At 47.6% G+C, this 20,526-nt stretch overlaps 1 protein-coding gene across 1 annotated transcript in view; it reads right to left on the bottom strand.

The window, feature by feature from the left end:
* Positions 1-2,828: 2,828 nt before the first annotated feature.
* The window catches only part of Wipf3 (WAS/WASL interacting protein family member 3), a 29,004-nt gene continuing 11,306 nt past the window's right edge, over positions 2,829-20,526 (bottom strand). The window contains exons 6-9 of the mRNA XM_029535274.1: positions 18,881-19,003; positions 17,823-17,924; positions 10,109-10,185; positions 2,829-5,625 (exon numbers count right to left, since the gene is read on the bottom strand). Coding sequence (XP_029391134.1) covers positions 5,602-5,625; positions 10,109-10,185; positions 17,823-17,924; positions 18,881-19,003 — 326 coding nt within the window. The 3' untranslated portion in view covers positions 2,829-5,601. The remainder of the gene's footprint in view (positions 5,626-10,108; positions 10,186-17,822; positions 17,925-18,880; positions 19,004-20,526) is intronic.

Raw genomic sequence — 20,526 nt, 5'->3', positions numbered from 1 at the left:
GATTGGCAGTAAATGAAAATGGCAGCCTAGCTGGGGGCAGACACTTGAGTGGACATAAGGTAGTAAAGCAGAAACAGTCTTTGCTCATTCTTGGGGTGCCTGGATGCTAGCTAAGCGTCTGATAAACGCTGTGGAGACTTAGCCCAACACAAGCTCCAGTGTCTGTAGGAGTCGGCCTCACAAGCTGATGAAGCCGGTGTATGCCTAGTAGAGCGAGGTAGTGACGCTCCCTTACTCTCAGGTGAATCAGTAGCTGTGAAAATAACTGTCACCACAAAACTAGTGTCATCACACACTGACACAGGTGACACCACTCTGGAAGGGCCTCAGGGCAGCCAGATGTGTGTGTCTTGAAATTACTGACTGCGTTCTTGTATCACAACCCTCTTCAGCTGAGAGTTCAGCCTTGGGAGAAAGCACACCACGGAGGGAGAGGTGTGGCAGGTCTTGAACGAGCATCCCGGCTCTCCTGTGCCTCCCGAAGGAAGCCGTGGCGTTTCATTCCACATGGCGCTGACCCCCAACTCCTGTCCTGTGGTGTGTGTCACATGTGTTTTTATTGGACTGAAGCCAAGCATCCTGAACTGTCATGCAGAGAATTCTTGCAGGAATCAATAAGGACGTGGCTCTGATCATGTTGTGAGAACTGAAATGCCATACCTGGAACAGTATAACAGCGAACCTTTGTTTCCTGTGGGGGGAGAACTGACCATGTGGTCTTAACAGCCTTTTGTACAAATATCTACAAATCAAACGATGTCTCTATCCAGTGCTTGCCCTCGGAGTGTCTTTAAATGCACCAAGTGTACAATAAAAACATTGAAGTCAATACCTAGGAGCCTCTTCTTGTTTGTGTCTCACGGACACAGTTGGCACTAGTCAGCACACACGTGTGAGGGACTGTAATTTTTCCTGTTGGAATCATTAGAAAACTCAACCACCTCATGAGGGCCTCACACTATGCATCTCTATGAAGACAAATTCACTGTTTAAAAATGAACCCCAGCTGGGTGTGGTGGGGTACCCTTCTAATCCCAGTACTTGGGAGGCAGAGAAGCAGACGGATCTCTGAGTTTGAGGACAGCCTGGTCTACAACGAGAAACCTGTCTCCAACAACAATGAAAACACCCCAAACTATAGCCATATGCCACTCTGTCAGAACAGCAGCTGTGAGAACTGTGGCCTCAGTGTGGGGAGCTGGAAACATCGGGCATTGCTGGCAGAAAGGAAGATGGTTGCCCATTGTAAACTATGGGGATTTTCTTGTAAACTGCCACGTGGCCCAGGAAGTCTGTCACCTAGTATGTACCAAAAGATTTGAAATCAAGGCCCAGAAAGATGCCTGTTCAGTCAGCTTCCTAGCTTATTTTATTACTTACCTATAGATGGATGGGTGGATGGATACAGAATGTGGTATATCAAGGCAATGGAGTACTACTCACCCTTAAAAGAAGGCAATTCGGACACATGCTACATACAATATGTATGAACATTGTATTGGACATAATGGATGTCCTAAAAAGACACACACACACATATCTGTTTACATGAAATATTTAGAAGGGTCAAATACACAGCCCGTTTGCTTTCCAGAGTGTGGAGTGTGCCCTTTCTTAGCTGTGGGACCCAAGTGTTCAGAGCATGACAGTGTGTCTTTATCACTTTACATATTAGCTATGCATTTCCCTCCTGATTTGCCTGATGGAGAAACGGAGATGCACCTAAGTAATTTAATCCCCAGAACTCAAGAGGTTCATATCCTGGTTTGCCGTTCGACTCTGGTCCCACATGAACCCCACCCCCCACCCCGATGAACTCCATCTTCCTTTTTCCAGGCTTCAGTGTCCACGAGAAACATAGTTGTGGAGGAGAGCGGCCCCTGCTTGACAGAGGAGGCTCTTTCAAAGGGCTTGTTGAGTTGCAGGGGAGAGACTCGGGGCTTTAGGTTGGAGCTTTGCTTGGTAGAGAGATCTTGCCTATATACATTCTTGACCCATACTATAGTAATAAAACTGGTAAGGATGTTGTTTTCTATTTTTAAAATGTGTATGGAGACACACACACACACACACACACACACACCAGCATTTTGGGTGTTCCAGGTGCTAGAGGGATGGCCCAGTGATAACTTTTTAATGCTTTAGGGACAAGTCTCATTTCATCAACAGAGATGGGAAACTTGGACATGGACCTGGACAGAAAGGAACGCTGCTTCAGCCGGACTGAGCTCGGTGCCTGGGTACCCAGTGATGAGCCAAGTAAGGCAGGCAGGCAAGTGCAGGCCAGGAGACACACAGCTGCATGGTTTAGTTCCAGCCATTACAAAGACTGATGTCAAAACTGACCTTTGATGCTGTGGGAAGGCCCCTTTTCATTGGCAAAGAGAGGCAAGTAGACACAATGCTCTGGGACAGGGCAGAATAGGACCAGAGGACTCAAGTTCAGTTCCTGACACCGGTGTTTGGAAGCTCACAACCACCTGTCACTCTAGTGTCAGGGGATCTGACACTTTCTTCTAGCCTCTATAGGCACCTGCACATGTGGCCTATACACATATACTCATACACATAAATAAAAATATAGTTTAAAAAGTGTTATTCCAGGTGTTCCAGAAAATCGCTGTCCTGTGTTTAAGTGCTTCTGATTTTTTAAAAATGTGCCTTAGTACTTAAAGCCTGGCTGTTACACACTGCATTCCTGCACCACAGCCTCACACCGTATCCCAGAAATGTGTGTATTCATCACACATCAATCCAAAAGGCTTAGATCAGTACTGGGGATCACAGCTGAGTTTTCACAGAGAAACAACCACATGCATTCTCACTTATTAAAGTTTATTAGGTACAAAGGAATGAATCCGCAGCGGGGGCGCCAATAAAGTACATTGGGGGAGACATTGGGGGAGTCACAATCTGCAATGTGAGGGTAAGCAAGGCTGGCAGGGATGTCTCCACGTGTGAGACCACGGCCAGGGGCCTAACCTGTACGCTGCTGGTGGGCACTGAAGGGACCCACTTGACCTTGGAGGGGTAGGCTCAGAGACAGGTCGTGAGCTGCTCAGCCAGCTCCCTGAGACGGTTCCTTGCTTACTATTTTTGGTTTTTGCGTGTTCCTTCCTTCTGACCTTAAATAACTTTGTAAAAAATATTTATGTGGTTTTATGTGTGTGTGTGTGTGNATGTGTGTGTGTGTATGCACACGTGTGTGGGCATAAACAAGGGCACATGTGTGCATGCATGCAGAGGCCCAAAGGCCATACACAGGAATCTTTTTTGGTCTACCTCTACCTTACTATCAGTTTCTCACTAACCCTGCAGCTTGCAGCTCACTCATGTTTCGAGGTTGGCTAGGCACTGACCTTCCTAGGATCAGCTGTCTCTACTCACCTTTACCCAGTCCTCTACCAAAGATTACAGACATGCACCCCTATGCCTGGCTTGTATGTGGGTCCTGGGGATAGGAGCTCAGGCCCTCATGCGTGGGCAGCAGGATGTCTCCTGACAGAGACATCTTCCCACTCATGAATAGTTTAAATCCATGTACCAGCAGTGTAAAACATGGTGTTCTCCAGTGTACTGGGCAAACAGACTACTTCAAAGGCGGGGCTGCCTTCCTGACGGCCCTCGTCGTAGTTATGAAAGCTTTTTTTTTTTTTTTTTTTTAATGATTATTACTTTGCATGGTTGGGAGAAGAGTAGAGTGGATCCTGACCTTTCTACACACTTCCAGAACCAACTCAACAAATCAGCGTTGAATGGAACCTTCACGTCTGTTCATGTGGCTGTTACAAAGGCTTGAGTCCTTACCCCAGAGATTTCAGAAACTTGGCTCTGGCTCAGTTTCTCCTATCTGAAAGCACAATGTTCATGTAGGACATTTGCTCCAAATGACAGTTAGGTGTCTGCAGACACACGGCTGAACACTCTCCTTATCCACTGTCCCTGGATGGCCTGGCCTGGGCTAATGTTTTTGTGGGGTGAGTGCCTGAGTGAGATGCTCCATCACACATTGTAGCTCAGTGCCCTTCTCCTTTGTCTGCAGCTATTCTGAGCTCAGACTGTTTCCTACCTCTTTCCCCTCCTCTGCTACAGCCTCCCCTCTCTGGTGGATAGGGGCATTTGGGGCCTGACAAGAAGCAAACGCATCCTTCATGCCCTGGAGAATCAAAGAAGGGTGCAGACTGCTGCCCCGTGCTGGAGTGGCCCTCTGTCTACTCAGGGCAGCTGACTTGGCTGCCTTTATCTGCGGAGCACCCCAGGCACGCACCACCAGGCAAGAGAGTTGTCTGTGTTCTTCAGCTCAGAGGGAAGGTCCTTTGGGCTGATGGGATTCCTACCAGCGGGGCCAGATATTTGAGATAGACTCCAAGAGTTGCTTTGCTCTTTTGTATGTGTTTGTATATGGCTGTACATGTTCCTGTGTGGGATGGGTGCACGCATGTAATGTGTGAGCCTGTGAGAGGCCAACTTTGGGTGTTGTGGCCTCAGGGGTTGCCACCCTGTATTTTGAGACAATGTCACTTTCTGGAACCCGGGGTTCCCCGATGAGCTTGGCTGGCCAATGAGTCGCAGGGATCTGCCTGCCTCTGCCTCCCTGGCAATGGAATCCCAAGTGTGTGCTGCGACATCCAGTTTCTTGTGTATATCCTTAGGCTAGTCGGGCCACCAGTGGATCTTTATCTTCAGCTTCCTCTTGTTCTTCTTCTTCTTTTTAAAATATATGTTGCATTTTCCACACAAATCTTACACTCCGAGTAGAGTTTGGGGAGGGAGACTACTGAGGTAAAAAATAAACTTATCATAATCATGAGCTATACACATTTGTAGTCTGCAGGGGTGGGAGGATATCAAAATCTCATAAAGCTGACTTTACCCTGGCTATCAGCATGGAGCTGGGAACATGGAGGGGGAGAAGGAAAGTGGAGACTGGGTACGAGGGATGCTGTAAACAGTAAGAGCATTGGCTACTTGTAAAAGAATTCAGTTACAAAAGGGGCCCTGCGGAAGGCGTGGGAGGGGCCACGCCCACTCTAGCCTTTGCATCGGGATATATACATTAGGCAGCAAAATGACATCCCTGTACTGCTAAAAGGCAGCGAGACGTGGTATCTCGCTCACTGGAAGCTGTGTGGCCACACCAGGACCTGGGGACACTCTGCTTCCTCTGAGCTGCATGGTTCATAAGGCATTATTTGGTTTGATTTTGCAGTTGGTGTGATGGATGAGAATCATGCCAATAAGAAGCTGTTGTGGATAGTTATGACTTTGGGACTACTTGAAAACTAAGGATGCTCTGGAAAAGGTTTCAGAAGGACCAGCCTGCAAGCATGTGCTATAGTCACAGTGGACACCACAGGGTGGGATAGGGCACCACCTGTACAAGACAGACAAATGCCAGGATGCATATTTTAAAAATGTTAAAATATTACTCAAATAAAAGTTGACTAAAATGGTGCTTTAGGGTTCGTGCAAATCATTATTTACAATAAACAAATGCCCAGTCCGGAGCCTGTATGTCAAATGCGTAGAGCTTGAGAACAGTAGAGTCTTGAGGAGTTGTCCTGGAGTCCAGAACCCCAGGACCTTGGCTTCCCCATCTTCTCACCGGAGGGCCTTTAGAGATAACTGCAGAAACATGACAGCATATTACCGCAAAAACATTCTCATGAAGACACCTTGCTGACAGAAGATCCCACGGCGGGGATCTGTTTTCCTTGTCAGTGAGATGACCCCACCATGTACAAGGAGCTGGGGTTTGGTTTTTTGGTGTTTGTTCCCCCACCCCCACCCCCCAGAGACTGAGAATGGGAAGAGGTAAAGGACCTGAAATCGATGGTATGTGGGAACCTGATAATGGGCTTATAAACATTTACAGAAGCAAGCATATGCAATTCAGTCGGCACAGAGCTCAGGCACAGCAAACAGCATGTTGGAGAAGCCATATGAAGGCCACAGAAAGGAGGGAAGGGGACCAAAGCCCTCAGAGTTCCAGCCCTGGGCCTCGGTACCCATATCCATACCACTCCCTGGCTCGGTTTACTGTCTCAAGTCCAGTGGTTCTCCTGTGTATGTTTTGCGACCTCATGTACTACGAATCAATTACGCTGATTCCCAATGAGACATACAATACCTTGACTTGGGATGCCTCAAGACAACGTTACAACCTCTCCTTGACTGAACTGGGGTCTTCTTTACAGACATTATAGCCATCCCATGGCTGGGAGCCCTGAGCTAGAGGGCTGAAGATCTAGATCCAGAGAGAGGAAACCCATCCTCGTGGGATGATTTCCGTGTGTGCTTGTCCTGGGGCTGGAGACAGGTCCTGCCCAATGGCTTCACAGCCTTGCCGCAGGAGTTGGGAGGAGGAGCCTTGCTGCTTGGGATTCTAGTAGGTTAGAGAAGCAGTGGGAACACCAGACAGAAGTCAGAAGGCCACCCTGGGTTACTCCCTGAGCTTCTGCAACGGGTCCTCCTTTGTGGAAATAGGTGAGCTTCTCTCTTTGCTCAATCGTCTGGCTATTGTGAAGGGTCAAATGAGAGAACCCATACAAGCTAACTGATAAACGGCAAAGCTTTGTAAATGTAGACACTAGGATTGTGGCGATTCTTTTGGTTTCCTGATCATAAAATATTATCTATTCATTTCAGAAAATATAGGACTGGAGAGATGGCTCAGAGGTTAGGAGCCCCAACTGTTCTTCCAGAGGACCCAGGTTCAGTTCATGGCACCCACATAGGAGCTCACAACCGTAAATGTATCTATAACTCCAGTTCCAGGGCATCTGGCACCCTCTCTGGCTTCTGTGGGCACTGCACACATGTGGTACACAGACACACATGTAGGAAAAAACACCCATTTGCATAAAATAACAATACATTTAAAACATTCATTTTAGAAAAATAAAACATAGAAATCCCAGACATATACTATGAACCAAGTAAAAACCAGTGATAATTTCCTAGAGTCAAAAGTCTAAACTGGGCCATTATTTGGTTTTACATATCAAAGGGAAGTGACTCAGAGAGGGACTGGAGTCCTGAGACCTACCGACTGACTGACCACTGGCAGCTGGGCAGGTCTGGAGCTCGCCTGTAAGTGTGTGGCTTCCCTCTCACCTTTGAAGGACAGTCTTGCCAGGTACAGTTCTCCTGGTGGGCACTCTTTCCTTGCTTCTGAATGCTGTATACACCCCTGACCCATACCTCCTTACTAGAAGACTGCAGCTAGACCTACTGAGGACCCTGTGCAGGTGACAAGGTTATTCATGCTGCTCTCCAGGTTTCCCGTGTCCTTACAGTGGTGCTCACAGTGGCTTTTGGTGGGGTGGGGGTGGGGGTAGGCGTCTCTCTCAGCTCATCTTCCTTACACATACTAAATTTTTAGGTACTTCCATTCAATATTCTCATCCAATTTGAGTTTTTATTTATTATTTCCTCAAGTTGCCTTTCCACTCCTTTTCTCTCCTCCCTCTCCTTCACTGAGACCAGCAGCACACACCTTTGCTTACCCGAGGGTCCCCAGCTCCCCCGGGCTCTGTTCCCCTTTCACTGTTTCTTCCAGTTCTTCAGACTAAGCAATTGTTTTGTCTTCAAACTCACTGTTTATCCTCTGCTGCTCAGATCTGCCTTGCATGTTCTCCCCCCCCCCCAACCCATCTCAGTTGTATCTGTCAGCTTCTGTCTTTATAGATCCTTCCATTTTGTTCACACACAATTTGCTTGCATTTAGCTGAACACCTCTCGGGCAGCTCTGATGTTCTCTGGCGACTCTGCCGTGAGTCCCTCTTTGGGGATAATGTGTGTTTCCTACTCTCCCTCCAGTCTTGGAAGGGGCCATGCTTTCCTGTTCTTCTGTGTGATCTGTGTATTGTTGTTGGGAACTACACAACTGGATGAAATAATGCAGCAGCAATATTGGAGATTAGATTCTCCACTCTCTCCGGGTTTTGCTTCTTTGCTGTTATTGATCTTATTTTTTGTTATTGTTTTATTGATCTTATTATTTATATTGTTGTAAATTATCTCCGTGCCAAGAATCCCCCTAAGGCATTAATGAAGACTCTCAGGTGCTTTCCTGCATTTCTCCTCCATTTTTTTTTTTTTTTATGCATAAGGCTACCTTTGAGTTTCCTTGAAAGAATTGACATTATCCATGAATCTGCTAGGTAATAGGTCTCTGGGCATTCCTAGTTATCTAGACTGGATAGATTCCTAGTTATCTAGACTGGATAGATTCCTAGTTATCTAGACTGGATAGATTCCTAGTTATCTAGACTAGATTCCTAGTTATCTAGACTGGATAGATTCCTAGTTATTTAGACTGGATAGATTCCTAGTTATCTAACCTTTGCCATTCTTATGAGAGATTTATCTTTATTTATTTATTTATTTATTTATTTATTTATTTATTTTTATCAAGTAAATTGAGGTAGGAGATCCACCCTATTCCCAGGCTTGTGTCCAGGAATGCGTTAAATGGAGAAATAAGCTGAGTGCCTGTGTTCAGTGCTCTCTGCTTCCCACGTAGATGCAAGATACCCAGTCACCTCAAGTGCCTGCACCCACGAATGTGTGAAGCCTTTCTCCCTGAGGTTGCTCTGGTAAGGTATTTTTTTATCACTATAAAAGGAAAGGTGACTAACGGAGAACTACACTGATATCAGTATTTGAACCTCTGTGGTCTGAAATAGTGAGGAGACACTGAAGCGTGGATCCCCAAGATCTGAATAAGTGGTTAGCTGCTCCATGGGTACGCACATGACTGTTTCTTAGTGGGTATGGCTGGGAAATGGCTAGATGCTGATGTCTTATGAGCTGAGCAAAATCAACTGTAGTGTATGGCTCAAGTCTTTCCTGGACACAGTAAGTCTCCAGCAGATGCCAGAATCCATCTGCCACAGACAGAGTGCCAGAACCACCACCACCCAGGTAGAGTGGCAGACTGTGGTGCCTCCTACCTTGCCATCTTCCCAGAATCCTCTCTTCCACCTGTCAATAATCTCCCATAATTCTGTCCTTTCTCCTTTCCCCCTCTTTACCTATACACTGGCTTTTGAATCTGTGCTCATTGGAGAGCGGTTATTGTGACTCTTGGATTATCTGTGTTTAGAAGTGGAGGAGGGAATGTGTGGCCCAACAGGTAGAGGAAGCATTCCTCTCCATTGGGCAACTGCAGCTTTCAGGACTCTAGAGCCCGCCCAGCCAGGCCACCTCATTAACATACCATACAGTTGCTGAATGACAGTCAGCAGCAGCTAGCCCACCCTCTGTTCCACAGAACTTGGAAACAGAAGTAGGCCAGGAAAGGACTAAATTCACGAGTTAGGAGAAACAACGGATTTCTAAAGAGAAGCCCATATCACGAGCAGTGAGAGGCGTCACCTCTAGCCAGGTTAGAAAACTCTCTATGAGTTATTTTGGATGAGGATAAGGTATTTATGTGGTTTTTCCTCCACGTTTTGACAATCAATTACATGTAGCCAAGAGCATTAAAAATTAAGATTAGATTTTGGATAAAAGCAATTATAATATTGACGGAACAAAGAGCCCCAAAGAACCGTCTGTTCTATAGGCGAGCGAGAACACAAAATTATACGTCACAGATGTTATGGGGTTTCCTTTAGGCTTCTGGAATGATCAGGGTTAGGACTATAGATGAGACTGGAGGGTTCTGAATGAGTAAAACTGCTTCTTTCTGTACGCAGTGGTGACTCTGAGGAAAGCCCCTGACCACAGGGCAGAGTGCGAAACCGTAGGCGTTTCATTCTGGCCTTTAACCAAGGTCATTCCACCAAATGCCCTTCTTAAGGAAGAGGACCCAGAGAGGAAAGCTTCTACAGAGGAGCAACCCCGCTGAGCAGTGGGTCCTGACCTTCCTAATGCTGAGGTCCTTTGATAGAGCTCCTCCTGTTGAGGTGCCACACCCCCAAACACAAAACTATCTTGTGGCTACTCCATAACTTTAATTTCACTACTTTTATGACTTGCTATGTAAACCATCTGATCTGCAGGGTATCCGACATGATCCTTAGGGGTCGCGACCCACTGGCAGAGACCCCCTAGAGAATTCCAGGCTTTATATTCAGGACGGGGGGTGGGGGGGGGTTACCTGAGAATTCCTGCTTTTGATGTCATCAGAGCTCTGCCCAGCCGCCTCAGCTTGGAGCCAGGAACCAGGTGTGCGGCCTGAGAGAAACAAGAGTGATCTCACCATCTATTGGCCCAGGGCCCCTGTACCCTGTGGAGGCACTTCTGCTAAACCAGCACTCAGAATACCAGCAGAGGATCTCCAGGCAACACGAGCCCAACCTGAAACCTTCTGCCTCCTGGCCCTGGGCTGTGTGTTTCCACCCGTCTTCTGTGTCACCCACCATGGGCTCAGGGAGCCGCAGGCAGTGAGTGACCTATGAGAAGGCCTTCCTGACTGGCATGTACCAGGTTTCTGGGCACACTTCTCTGTCTGCCATTGAGACAAGCCAAGGACTGTGCAGGATCTGCTAAAATGGAGAAAGGTTACTATCGGCTGACACAATTCAGGCTTCTATTTACTGAAGCTCCAACAATATGTCTCCAAGTCGTATTGGGTTCCAGTGTTGTGTAAGTTACACAGGACAGAATGCCATAGTTAAGAACCCTGCATGTTCCACATTTAATTCCAGTGTCCTGTCCCAGTGTCACCACAACAAAATTCTGATTTTTTTAAAAATTTTAAGATGATTTACTCGAGTTTTAAAGTCACATCTCCAGGTGCTCCCCAAATTTCCCTTCAGTCAGAGCTTCCGGACCTCATATCCTGGTGTCTTTTCCCCTGCAGTGTCTGTCTGGAAACCCCTGCCCCCTGTCCCTTGTCTTGCTGCTGGTGGGGACTAGGGATTCCACAGCCTTGTCTCACAATGTACCCTGTAATCTGCATTTCTGTGCCACTTACAAAGCAGCCTGGTTACTGAAAACTGTTTCTGACAAAGGGTTCCAGGTGCTGGGCACAGCCATCAGTGGCCTGAATAGTCATGAAGATGATTTGGGGGCTGAAATGTATGACGAAAAATCCAGGTTTTTAAAATCCATAAAATCCCGAAGAAGCAAATTTCCCTCTTGGGTGTTAGAATTACTATTTTAAAAGTCTCTAACACTTTTGAAGCATTCTACAGTCTTAACATATTTGGCAAGAACATATTTCAGTCTCGCAGGTAAGGCACAATTTTCAGTGAACTACCACAAAGTGCTCTGAAACCCACAGAACACTAATCAAGGTCCAAACCAAGGGCTGCATTTGTTCAAGAATAAAGATGTTTCGGAGCAAATCACAGAGAGAATGTTAGCTTCTCAGTCAGATTGAGTAAAACATACCAAGATGCTGACAGGCAGCCCTGGTGTACCTCCACCACAGGGAGAGAAACCTTGCGGACAGTGGCTCTTAGCCTTACGGATGGTCTGTCTGCCTCAGATAAACCTCTCACTGGGCACAGACTTCCAACTGTTACTAACAGTTTAGTTAGATTCGTATCCCCTGTGGGTGTGACCTTGCACTGTGGGACTCTTGTTACATCGGTCAGCATTACTCACTCAATGCCTTGCCTAAGCGCTGGCCTATTGATAACCACCACAAAGGACTCTGGGAACAACAGCCTCTGGAAACAACATCTGTCCACATCTGAAAACTGACGTGTGATAACACAGGCTTCATGGTTAGGCAGTTCCCACCAGCTTCCACAAGCCGATCAGAACACATAGGCTGGAGGGAAATTAGTTTCTCTGAGAAAAAGGAGGGCAAACTCCATGTCTGGTTGCAAGAAAAACTTGACTGCTGTTGTGAGGGAGTGGCTGGGACATCCTTGGGGGTAGTTCGGATGCTCTGCACTGACAGGGCAGCTTAGGGGGACTTTCCCCTCTGAGGGGCCACTAGCTTCTCTGGGGTCACTCCGTAAATGCACCACCTGCTGTCTCTGCACAGATGGGCAGAGACTCAGATCCTGTGCAATGACAGTTTCCACATTTGCTTCTGTAGCTCATGATATGAAATAAATGCACTTCGCCCCTCTTCCTCATCTCTTGTCTCTGTTGTGCAGAGAGCTGTATACTGCCATCTTCTGTCTCAGACATGGACATGGCTGTGAGTAAAAGGCAGAGGGACCATGGGCTTCAGGATTGGCTGTGCTTGGCCACTGAGCCCCTGACGGCTTCTAGCGTCACATTTTGTCATGTGGAAACGAAGGGTGCCTTGGTACCTTTTCTAAGCACAGCTATACTTTCATGCTAGCAGTAAAATCCACTTACAGGCAACAGGAGGATGGCTAGGTAGGACCTGGGCAGGGTGCAGAAAGGGTTTACAAACATGAATGGCCATTAAGGCAGAGTCTTAGATGTACTGACACCAGCCTTGGAGAGCAAGTGCTGATTGGGAAAAGTTGGATCCTATGTAGATCAGACCTGTCAGTCAGGGGCCAACACTGCTTTAACCTTGGCAGGAAAGTGAACAATATACATCTTTTATACATTCAATATACATTTTATACAATATGCATTTTGTATATTGAACAATATATTTTATATATTCAATATATATTTATTATACAAATCTGGAAAGAATAGTAAAGAAATAATGAAAGCCATGCAGAATTTCCCCACATTTAACCTTTTTGTTCACTTCTACACTCAAATTCTCCCTTACTATATAATACAAGGTTCGGTAAATTTTTATAAAATGTTTTAATATTCTTTTTGTATAGTCTTGCTTGGGCTGTTTTTACTGACATAGCAACATGACAATTGTAATGTCATTGAATATTCAACATACTCCTTTAAAGGCCACAAGAGTTCTAGCATGTGACTGTGGAACTTGGTACTAGTTCCAAATTTTTCACTCTGAAGGTTGTTTAGCAATGTACATATGACTAGATACTTTAAAGATTTTTTAAATTCAACCATTCTTTACTGACTGTGCAGTTAGCCCCATTCTGGGAGGCAGAGGTAGGCCAGTGGATGGAGCTCATGCGGTTCCGTGCCATTCAGGCCTCACAATAGACTGAAGCAGGAAGCAAGGGTCAGCAGGAAGCTTAGCAGGAGACAAGATATGACAGGAAGAAACTTTTAGGTACCTGGGCAGAAAGAGCTGTTGTTTGAACGGGCCTTCTTTGATAAGTGACTTACAGACTAAATAGACTTCAAATCTCACATGCTGAAGGCTTAACACTCAACACGAAGACGGTGTTTGGACATGGAGCCTGCGGCAGGGCAGCAGGGGTGCCCTTGAGGTGATGGTTATGAGGGTGGCCCCCTCTGCAAAGAAGGAAGAGTCCTACCTAGAAACAGAGTCAGCTGTCTAGTACCTGGACCTTGAACTTCTCAGCTTTCATAACTGTGAGAAGATATGTCTGTTAAGTGATGGAAAAGTGTCTCATACAGTGTCATCCTGGAAAAGTGTCTCATACAGAAGGAACAACAACAGCAGCAAAGAAAGAACAGAGGCAGGCTGAGCTTGGAACACTCTAGAAAGCTGTTGCTGGACCAATTAAAGTGGAGGAAAGAGATGGAAAGAGAAGGACAGTAGGTGCAGGTCCTGTGGTTAAGATGGAAATTCCTAACTAATGTGGGGCAAGATGGGATGCCCTGGGGGGGTAGCAGAGGCAGCAGGGCTAGACTTGGGCTCTAGAGGACTCAGATGCAGTGTGAGGCAGTGGAGCCTGCTAGACAGCTAAGTGGCTTAGCCAGGATGGGAGAGGGAGTGGGGGAGCTCATACCCGGGACATCTCAAAGCTAGGTGACATAGAGCTTCCCAGGGAGGTGAGCTGGGGGAGGAGAAGAGAGATGACGTCCAAGATGTCGGATGCCTTTGATGGGACAACAGGACATGGAGGAGCAGTCTGGGTGCAGGAGAAGGAAGCTATGGGAAGGAGCGGCTACTAGACCACCCTTAAGACAAAATGTGACGTGGAGCTCCTGTATGTAGCACAGGAGGAAGAAATTAAGAGAAGTTACATATGGAGATGGGAACTCAGCAGCTGAAGGGAAGTGAGACAACAGCAAAGGCAGAGCGGCATCTCTGTGGTCTCTCAGGAGTAAGGTATACCCAGAAAAGGCAGCATCGTGGGGTGAGCCCTGGACTGCTGGAAGCCAGTCCAGTAAGGCAGTGATCAACTGTACTAAGGATCGGTAAGGGACCTGCCCCACTGTCACCACAAAGGTGGAACTAGATGTGACCAGTGCCATGTGCTTTTTCACACTCCTGGAACAGCCAAGCCGTTGCTTTCCATAAAATGAACCCCTTGGTGCTGTTTGTTATAGCAGTATGGTGGGGAAGTTCTACAGCTTATGGACATCATCGGCTAGTCGTATCAACAACGCCTCTAAAATAAGAGCTGTACAAGAGTGAGCCACATACTGCACTCACTGGAGTGGCTATGACAGTTCAGAAGAAGAAAATTTAACTAAAATCTGAAGACAGTTGTGGTGAGGATGTGGGAAGATAGAAACCACTGCACACAGATGGTAAAGGTAAAAAGTGACTGGGCTGCTATAGAACCCAGTAAGGTGGTTCCTCCATCAAGTACAAACAGAATTTCCTTGTTCCCTAACATTGTACTTTGGGATATATAATTTATATATATGGAAATCAACTGAAAACATAGTCCTGAAGAGTCCTCTGAACACCCATGTGTTGCATTATTCTCAATCCTTAAAATGTGGAAGAAATCCAATTGTCTGACAGTGGATGAATGGATAATTGAAATGTGATGTATAATACATACACACACATTCTATTTAATAGTCTATTGGCAAAGACTATTAAAGGAAGGACAGGTGAACCTTGAGATATTCTGCAAAGTCAAATAAACCAGCAACAAAAAAGCAAATAGCATATGCTTCTACCTACACCAGCTATGTACAGTGTTCAAAACCATAGGGGGAAGAATTGAATGGTGGCTGTCAGGGGCTCAGGTAGGAGGAGGCCTAGAACTATTACTTAAGGTGTGTGGAGTCTTGGTTCTGCAAGGTGAGATTCATCCTCAAGTTTGGTTGCATAGCAGTGTGATCACACTGATCGGGTCAACACTGAAAACTTGGACTTTCATGCTACATGTTTTATTTTTCTCAAGATTGAAAATTCCTCTCTCTGTCTCGTGTGTGTGTGTGTGTGTGTGTGTGTGTGGTAACATAACAAGTCTACAAAGGTCTGATGTTCTGGTTTTGTAATACACAATAGTTAGTTACATTCAGAAAGTGGAGCCACCATCAGTACTTGGCTGCAGAAGACTTTCATCACCCTAAAAGGAAATCCCAGACCATCCAGTTGTCACTCTCATTTCCCATGCCCCAGTCCTTAGAAGCCACTGTTCAAACCTCCTCTGTGGTCTTGCTCATTTTGGGCATTTCATATTGGTGGAATGTGGTCTTGGGTGTGGTTCCTTTCACTGAGCACAGTGCTTTGAAGTCCACCCAGGTTGTATGTCTCAGCACTGACTCTCTTTTTGAGTTGAACTGTATCTCACACACAGTACATCTATACCCAGCTTTGTTGATCAGTTCACTAGCTGTTTTATGACTCTTGATTATTATCAATTAGTAGGCTATAAATATTTACACTCCATGGTTTTATTCGAACATTAAAATTCCTTGGAGCCTAACCAGGGTGAGGAACTGATGGGCCTCTAGTTTGGACTTGGAATGTTTCCAAGGGCCATATGATAAAGGCTTTGTGGCGCTACTGGAGATGGTAGGGCCTTTAAGAGGTGGGGCCTAGGAGGTCTTAAGTCACTGAGAACTTGCCCCTGAAACAGACTGACATCTGAGCCCTGCCCTGTCTTTCTTTAAGAAGACACTCAAATGTTCATCCATCTGAGACCCGTGCATACTTTACAAGGTGGCTCTGGAAGCACGGGCTCAGAGCTGCCATTGATTGACTTTGCCAAGTTTGAGCCCTAGGCTGCCTACATGGCCTCACCAGCAGCTTGTACACTGGGCCCTAAGGATTGTGAAATACACCTCAACCATTATGCTCTCCCAGTCCGGGCTGCCCCTGACCTGGATGTTCTCCTGCCCACGGGGAAATGTGGCTTTCTCCCTAGGGATCTCTGACTCTGCCACCCTGCCCCTGCTCTACATGGCTCCCTCAATGGCCAAATCCCAAACCTCATGTCAGTTAACTGAGGTGTGCTGTAAATAACCGTAAGCACTCTTATGCATTAAGAAAAACTCCACTCACCTGTCCTGGCTAGGTTTATGTCAACTGACACAAGCTAGAGTCATCTGAGAGGAGGGACCATTGACTGAGGAAATGCCTGTGAGACTGAGCTCTAAGCAAGCCTGTAGGGAATTTCCTTAATTAGTGATGGATGAGGGAGGGCTCAGGGCGTTCTGGGTGGTGTTATCCCTTGACTGGTGGTTCTGGGTTCTCTAAGAAAGCAGACTGAGCAAGCCAGGGAGAGCAAGGCAAGAAGCAGCACCCCTCCACAGCCTGAATCAGCTCCTGCCTCCAGGCTCCTGGCCTGCCTGAGTTCCTGCTCTGACTTCCTTCAGTGATGGACAACTTCCTGGAAGTGTAAATGAAATAAACCATTTCGTTCCAAGTTGATTTTAGTCCTGGGGTTCCATCAGCAATAGAGATCCTAACTAAGATACCCATCCATTACAGCATGTGAGGTGAGCCTGGGCACCTGGCTTCTCTCTGTGGCATCTGCTGTTCACACTGTACCTGCCAGTTCATGTGCATCTACTGCCCAGCAAAGGAAGGCTGTCCATCAGGACCTCGAGAAGACTTGGCTTCCAGAGCACTGACAGCTCTCTTTTCTTATTTCCACTCGGAGGGCAGGCACACCAGGCTCCTCTGTCTACAGTGAGCACAGTCAGCCGAGAGTTGTGCCCGTGCTGGTGCTGGGATGCTGTCGGCTTCTCTGTATTGAGCAGAACACACATTCCCCGCTCTGCTCCTAGGGAGCTGAGCCCCCATGGAAGGGACTTTGCCAGGCCATCTGCAGGGACAGGTATATGACTCTGGTTTGGGGCCAGCCTTAAATATATACTTTTCCTTTTGTGTGCACAGACAAGTGGGACTAAGGCTCTACTTTGGTGGTGGGATAAGAACACCCCCAACCTCATGTTGCCGCTTCTGCCGTCTCCTGCCTTCGGCCATACTGAATGACCTAGTTCTGCACAGGACTGACAGTAGCTGCAGAATCCCTGTGCAGTCATCTCTCCAACCCTGTTTTCTTTGACCTTCCTGGTGTTTTGGCCCTGAGTGGCATCCATCCAGTCTCCTCCTCTCTGGACTGGACAAAATAAGTGAAGGTACCTTTTGGGGCCTGCCTGTACAGTGAAATTAGGAGGAAGAGCCCCTGGCTATGTGGTTCTACTTTAGCTGTGCATCAGCAATGGTGGGCAGCTTTCGGAAACTCTAACACCTGGCTCTCACACTTGACTATGTGCGGGAGTTAAAAAGGCTACTGGATTGTTGTTGTGTATAGGCAAGGTTGAGAACCATTGGCCTCTGGTCATTTTCCATTTTGTAGTTTGCCAGAATCTAATGAGATTTTTCTCCAGCTGTGACTGCAAAGAGCCCATGTCCCATTTCTCTGTTGCTTGGGTGTCTCCCAGCCAAAGGCCCTGGGGAGGGAAGGGTGCAAGGCTCATTTCAGCACTTCCAAGAGGATGCCAGTGAACTCTGGCATTCTATAGACATCTTTCAGTGAACCATTAGGCATCAGGACAAATACATCTCCTGGAGCTTGTGGGAGCCTGCACACTCAGCATCCTTGCTAACGGACAGTAAAGGCACAGTGCGATCTGCAGGAGCCCTGTATTGTGGAGGGTCTTGGTGAAGCAGTACTTACTTCTGGGGACCTTGCTGGGGTAAATCTTCTGACATGGTTTGTATTCATCTGGAGGGGGAAAGTCTTCCATGGAGTGGAACGTGAATTTAGACTCGAAGTCATCTGTACGTGTGAGAAATACGGGAATTGGAGTTTACATAGATTACTCCTGGGTGACCCACGTGTGACTGTTTTCAGAGGGACACAGGTCACTCTGGCAGGACACCCTGCTTGCTCCTGCCTGCGCTGTGCAAGGGTTTGGATGGCAGGGTTATTTCTCCAAGAGTCCACCTGCTTTTCAAGTGTTCCTGGCTGGACAAGGGGATGCAGCAGAGGCCGAGGGCAGTAATTCCCCACCACCATGCCCTCGAGATCCTCTGCCCACCTAAGGGAGCCACTGAAGGAACAGAAAAAGGCTCCAGGCAGGGGGAGGAACCTAGCAAAGAACCTGGTACTAGCGTTCAATAAGAGTACCTACTGCATTCCTAAAGGATGGCTTTGAGGGGGAGGAGACTGGACAGCTTTGGCTGTGCCCAGTGTGAGTCCTGGGCTTCCCGAAGCAAATGGGTTCTGCCCTGGGGCTCTGGTGAGGAGGGAAGTGGCCCTGCCCCCTTCTTGACTGACAGTCCCCTTTCTGATCTGACAGAAGGTGGAGGGTCTGAGGACCCTAAGTGCCTTTCTTTCAGTGTCCTTTTTTTTCTTTAAGTCTTCCTAGGCAGGAAGTCAACACATCCTTCCTTTTCTCCAAGCCTCTGTGGTCTTATAGGCTTATAGATTTACCCTCCATGGCGATGTGCATAAATGTGCATGCACGGTTTTAGTGCTGGATGTCTTCCCTTCCTCTGTCCGAGTCACACGGCTAGAGTGGGTCCTAGACCCATCCAGATGACCCGGAGGGAAAAGCCCCATTCCACACATCCTGAAGGCTGTTCTGCATTTCTCTCCTCCCTGCTCACCGAGAGACAGATACCACAGCGACCGCAGGGGAGGCTGCCCAACACTGTCCCACTCGGGTGGGCAGGGAACTCTTGTCCTGACTTTGGGGGGCAGGAAGCCTGCACTGCAAGTGGAGTCCTTACCAATCGTGTGCTGGTCTCCATTCCGCAGCTGGCCTCCGGGCTGCTGGCTTTTGCTGGAAAGCTCTGTGGTGGGCGATCTTGCAGGTGGGGCTGGAGGTGGGTTTAGCTTTCCTCCACTGGTTCCTTAACAGAGAAGAGGGCAGCTACTGAGGTACAGAAGTGGAACAGCGGATTTTAACTTCGCGTGAGAGGTTAGGGGGTTAGCCCCTGTGTCGATGTGGGATAAGTAAGAGGACAACAACTGGAGCCAACTTGTTTCTGAGTTACAGCTTCCTTAACTGGCACAAGTTGCATACCTCTTTGTACCTCAGTTTGTTCATCTATACAATGGGAATAATAGCAGCAAGCATTTTCTGGAGTGGTTGAGAAGACTGAATAAGTTAAAGTGCACGATACAGAAAATGTGCCAACCTTAGCTGCCACTATACTATCAGTGATGCACTAAGCCTCACGGTCAGATGGCACAGCCCTAAAAAGGGACCCACTGCAGAGCGATAGGAACCGGAAGACCTATGGGCAAGAGCCCAGTGAGGTCAGGAGGAGGGCTTTCAGAGGGTGTCCCTGGCCTGCACCCTGCTCACACTAGTTCTCCCCATGCTACAAACCTCGCTTCTCCATCCAGCCTGGGTATAAAACCTTCTTGCCTGCCAGGGTCCAACTCACACCAACCTCCTCCCTCACGCCTTCCCTGCTTGGTCTTGGTTGGCGGAGGTGAGAGGCCTCCTTTCTCCTCTACAGTGTTTTGCTTGCTGCCTGCGGCGGCGGGCGTCTCTAACTCACACCCTGGCGCCTCAGTACGGGTGATTGCTGCTGCTGCTGCCCTTTCCCTTGGTGACCCTGCCATGGCTCACTGCTCCTCCGGATAACACTGCCTCGGCAGTTCCTGTCAATGGATCACAGCCTCTTCTTTCACCCACATGCTAGGCTGAAGCAAGAGTACCCTCATTTTGCAGACATCCAAAGACACCAAGAGAAAGGCCAGAGACATACCTGCTGTTAGGGGCTTGGAAACTGGAACGCAGAGCGGAGTGCCAGGTAAGATGTATGTACGTCTGTACTGTCCAGCCTCTGTCCTACCCTCAGGGCTCCTTCCTCAACCCCAGCCTCCTTCCTCAATCTCTGCCTCCTTCCTCAACCCCAGGGTCTTTCCTCAATCCCAGCCTCCTTCCTGCTCCTAGTCTCCTGTCTCAATCCCCATGTCATCCCCTCCTCCACCAGCCTCCTACCTAGTCCCTGCCTCCTTTGTCCCTCCCAGCCTCCTTCCTCTCCCTTTCTGCTTTCCCTTCCCTAGGTACCATGCTGGCCCTGATAAGCCTGCTGCAGGAGGTGGGGGAATAAGGCTCTGATTCTCCACTGGATGGGACTCCACAAGGGACTAGGAAAGAAGTCATGCACATGCACTACAGCTACATGCAGGCCCTCACTAGCAATGTCATGTGAAAGGTGGCCCTCATTAGCAATGCCATGTGAAAGGTGGCGTTATTTTGAAAATAGCCGCTTAAGCAGCCTCCCTTACACAGGGATGGATGAGGAACCTAGCATTTGAATTCAGGTACCTACAGATCCTAAGAAATTGCACACTTGCCTGTATATTTGTTTGTGTGCAGACATGTGTGCACATATACATGTGATATATGTATATGTAT

This window comes from Mus pahari, chromosome 2 (genome assembly GCF_900095145.1).
Source record: "Mus pahari chromosome 2, PAHARI_EIJ_v1.1, whole genome shotgun sequence".
NCBI classification, from domain to species: Eukaryota; Metazoa; Chordata; class Mammalia; order Rodentia; family Muridae; genus Mus; species Mus pahari.
Note: the sequence above shows the minus strand (reverse complement) of the source record. Positions and strands in the feature narration are given on the sequence as shown.